The 3,343-nt window shown below is 36.0% G+C and overlaps 1 protein-coding gene across 2 annotated transcripts; it reads left to right on the top strand.

Annotated features, from left to right (window-relative positions):
• Window positions 1–273: 273 nt before the first annotated feature.
• On the top strand, window positions 274–2,597 carry LOC113290003. 2 transcript variants are annotated; one of them, XM_026539468.1, is made up of 7 exons: window positions 274–401; window positions 645–856; window positions 991–1,192; window positions 1,339–1,533; window positions 1,665–1,816; window positions 1,938–2,094; window positions 2,241–2,597. In XM_026539468.1, the coding sequence occupies exons 2-7, from the start codon at window positions 646–648 to the stop codon at window positions 2,383–2,385; spliced, it is 1,062 nt and encodes a 353-aa protein (XP_026395253.1). In that variant the 5' UTR covers window positions 274–401; window position 645; the 3' UTR covers window positions 2,386–2,597. The 2 variants fall into 2 exon arrangements, with proteins under 2 accessions (XP_026395253.1, XP_026395252.1); XM_026539467.1 differs by having other exon boundaries at window positions 278–401; window positions 1,920–2,094.
• The last annotated feature ends 746 nt before the right edge of the window (window positions 2,598–3,343 follow it).

Below are 3,343 nucleotides of genomic sequence, written 5' to 3'. Positions count from 1 at the left end.
TTAAATTACGTCCGATCAAAACCAAATATATCTGGTATTTGGTCGATGGTCTGGAATTTGATCGATGGTCCACTCCATAGCTCTGTATTTTCTGGAGTAAATTTGGTTTTAGTCGATGACTGTGGTTGCTCTAAGAGTCCAAATGAAATATTAGCTATCACTATTTCTATAGGTGTGATACAGAGTATTTTATCGAGTGGACAGGATTGGCATGGAAGTTTTCGTATCTGACGGGTAGGATTGCCCTCGTTTTAGGGGTTGAGCGGCTATATGAAAGAAAGACCGTCAACCGCAGCTGCCTCGTTTGTCTCCGTATAACTTTGTTCGTCTGAAGCATCTTATATCTGTAATCTTTTGAGTTTCCAAGCCTTATCTCAGTTTCCAATTGAATCATTCCTCAGGTAATTTCTGTCCTAAGATGTTTATTTAAATTTGTTTTGGGTTCGGTTTCAATTGGATTAATGGGCGATTTGAGGTCAATTTTTTGGATCGGTATTTTAGGTCAAATATCCTGCTACAATAGGGTTTTTAAAACTTTAAACTTATAAAGATGCAGTGGGGAGTGTTTGTTTTCTTTTTGCTAATTTGTTCGTTGTTTTTGATGTTTCTCATGTGAATCTCATGACCTAATTTGTTGTTTCAAGTATGGCGTTTGAAGAGGATAAGAAGCTGTCTCCAAGAAAAAAAGCCAGGCTGATGGTAGAAGATATAGATGAGACAATGATGGTAGAAGATATGGAGAAGACAGTGGAAGTGAAGGAGCGGACCTTTGTTTTGTGCTTTCCCAACGTCGTGGTTTATAAAAATGTTGGCGATATCTTGATGGAATTTGAGAAAATCAGTTTGAATCTAATAAGTACAGCATTCATATATTATATCTTTTAGTTCCACGATGTTTCTATTCTGTTGCATTGTTAATGATCTCATCTTTTATTTTGATATTAACCATTTCTAGTATTCAAATTCATTTGGTTTTGTTTGTGTTTTTAGGGATGAGATTAGTATGCGCCACAGAAAAGTTTCTTACACAATTCTTCTCCATGGAAGGTAGAAACATTTTCCACGATATTCCTCCAGCAGATTTTTGTCCCTGGCCTTTTGTAGCTATGGTAGTGGAAGGTGACAATGCTATTACTGAAGTTCATCGGCTAACCTCAGAAACTGAAAGATTTCCCTTTCGGTCGCCTGCTATGTAATGTTCTTGACTACATTATCATCTCTTATTTGGATTGTAATATGTGAACTTTACTGATATACTACTAGATTGCACTACTACACAGTTGATAAAGTTGAGTCTTACTTTGACCCAATGAATGGATTGCACGTTTTGTGTTACAGACGTGCTTACAGCAGTGTTACAGTTGCTAATGTGGAAGAAGATTGTGGATTGTGGTTTGGTATTGACTCTCCGAACTGGATAGACGAAGCAAAAGAAAGTAATCATCTGGCATGCGCATTCCCAGGTGGCCAACTATTTGGCCCAGTTGAAACAGTGGTGAAGAAGTTACTGGAACAGCATCTCCTTAGTTACAGGTAAGCTGCCGTCTCTATTTATGAAATACATATCTGATTTTTACAGAGTTAGTTGCTTTTTGTTTATTTATCTCTACTCCTGTTTAATACTCTCAATGCGTATTAAGATGGAATTCTTCGTCTCCTTTTAGGTACTTCAAGGAAAATGATTCCTCCAGCAGTTTCTATAGCAATTTCTACAATGACGATCTGACATTCGTCCTAATCAGGCCTTTGGCTATCAAAAAGCAATATGCGGGTCAACTGCTATCCATTATTGAGAACATGGGCTTTGGCTTCAGAGGTTCGTAAAACGTCTTTGATTTCATCTAGTTTATTGTTTCTTTAGGTTAATGACATTTAAGATTTCATTTCACTTTTTGATTCATACTATCTTTTAATGTTAGGTATGGATTTGGTAACAGAATCCGAAGTTCCTACTAGTGATGCATGGCCTGTAGATGCATATGGTATTGCCTTGCTTGTGGAATGTTTTAACCCTAAGGTGATACAAATAAACAAGAGTTGTAAAGATTCCCGTATGTTGATTGACAAAAACAAAGGGACAGTTGAAATTTGCAGGTAAACATGTTGTACCTTCATGGAGGTTTAAGCCAACTGTTTATTTTTATTTTTTAAACATAATCGACTTATACAGTTGGGATAATGCTTGCCTGTGTTTCTGGTATTACTGTGGAGGCTAATCTTACCTTACGTTTTTTTGGCAGCGACTTAATCAGCATAGGCAAGCCTGGGGACTTTCGTATGATTGATCGTTATTTCAAATGTGGTACTGTTTCCTGGGTGGATTCCAGCAGTGGTGCTAGCTGTGGTGGGTTGTTTTTGCCAACTTTGTCAAGCCTCCGTTTTTAATATGACCAAGAATGGTGTGTTCGTATCTGGTATATCAATACGATGTCTCTGAGTTGGAAAATGTTGTGTTACTCCATGTTTGGAACGAACACAAATAAACAGACTTCTCCTTGTTTTTTTAACGGTAAAAGAATTTTGTGCTTATGGGTTTCGAACTCATGTCACATGTCATGGTATCATCACTTAATGACCTCTCCTTGTTTTTAATTGTACTGTCTATGTAATTATTAACCATCTCCGTGGTCCCCTCCAAACAGGGTACATTGTTTAAATACCCCTGGTATAGCACCCCTTCCAATATATCCTTATCATTTTTACAAATACGTCTGGGTATGAAAAAGACCAAATCCGAATTACAAAATTACTAAAACAACCTTTAAATAAACATAATAATTCAGGAGAGAGGATTTCATTTCTCTTCTTATCTTCTTCCCTCACTCTCTTTCCTCTTTCCTTATTTTCTTCGTAACACTACTCCAGATCCAAAAACTAAAAAAAATAAAATTAAAATTGAAAAAAACTGCAACATATCGAAAAAATGAAGCAACAGATCGATTAGTTTAGAGATTTTACAAAAACCGAACAACAAAAACGAAGCAACAGATCGAAAAAACTTCAAAGATTCTGTGTTTGAAGAACAAACCAAGGTAATCAAAGATTCTGTGTTTGAATTAAGTTTGAAGTTCACTTGATTTCAATTTTTAGGGTTTAAGACATGATTTATCTTCAAAAAAGAGTTCGATTCATTTGATTTCAGTTTTGAAAATGTTCGTTACTGATATATGCTAGATTCGAACTAATTTTCTTTGATTTTGTTGCATGTAACGAAAGACAGCAAAATCAACTGATTATGTTGGTGTTATTGATACTAATTTCATTCAATTTGATGTTGCATGTGATGAAAAGACAAAAACGAACTGCTTCTGTTGGTGTTTAAGGAACCGAATGCTTCTGCTGG

This window comes from Papaver somniferum, chromosome 6 (genome assembly GCF_003573695.1).
Source record: "Papaver somniferum cultivar HN1 chromosome 6, ASM357369v1, whole genome shotgun sequence".
In the NCBI taxonomy this organism is placed as follows: domain Eukaryota; kingdom Viridiplantae; phylum Streptophyta; class Magnoliopsida; order Ranunculales; family Papaveraceae; genus Papaver; species Papaver somniferum.
Note: the sequence above shows the minus strand (reverse complement) of the source record. Positions and strands in the feature narration are given on the sequence as shown.

Bases quoted from the DNA above. Each gene is read 5' to 3' on its own strand.
- LOC113290003 (XM_026539467.1), top strand. From the start codon at position 646: ATGGCGTTTGAAGAGGATAAGAAGCTGTCTCCAAGAAAAAAAGCCAGG. The intron at 1,534-1,664 runs GTAAGCTGCCGT...GTCTCCTTTTAG, and splicing joins CAGCATCTCCTTAGTTACAG to GTACTTCAAGGAAAATGATT. The intron at 1,817-1,919 runs GTTCGTAAAACG...TTTTAATGTTAG, and splicing joins CATGGGCTTTGGCTTCAGAG to GTATGGATTTGGTAACAGAA.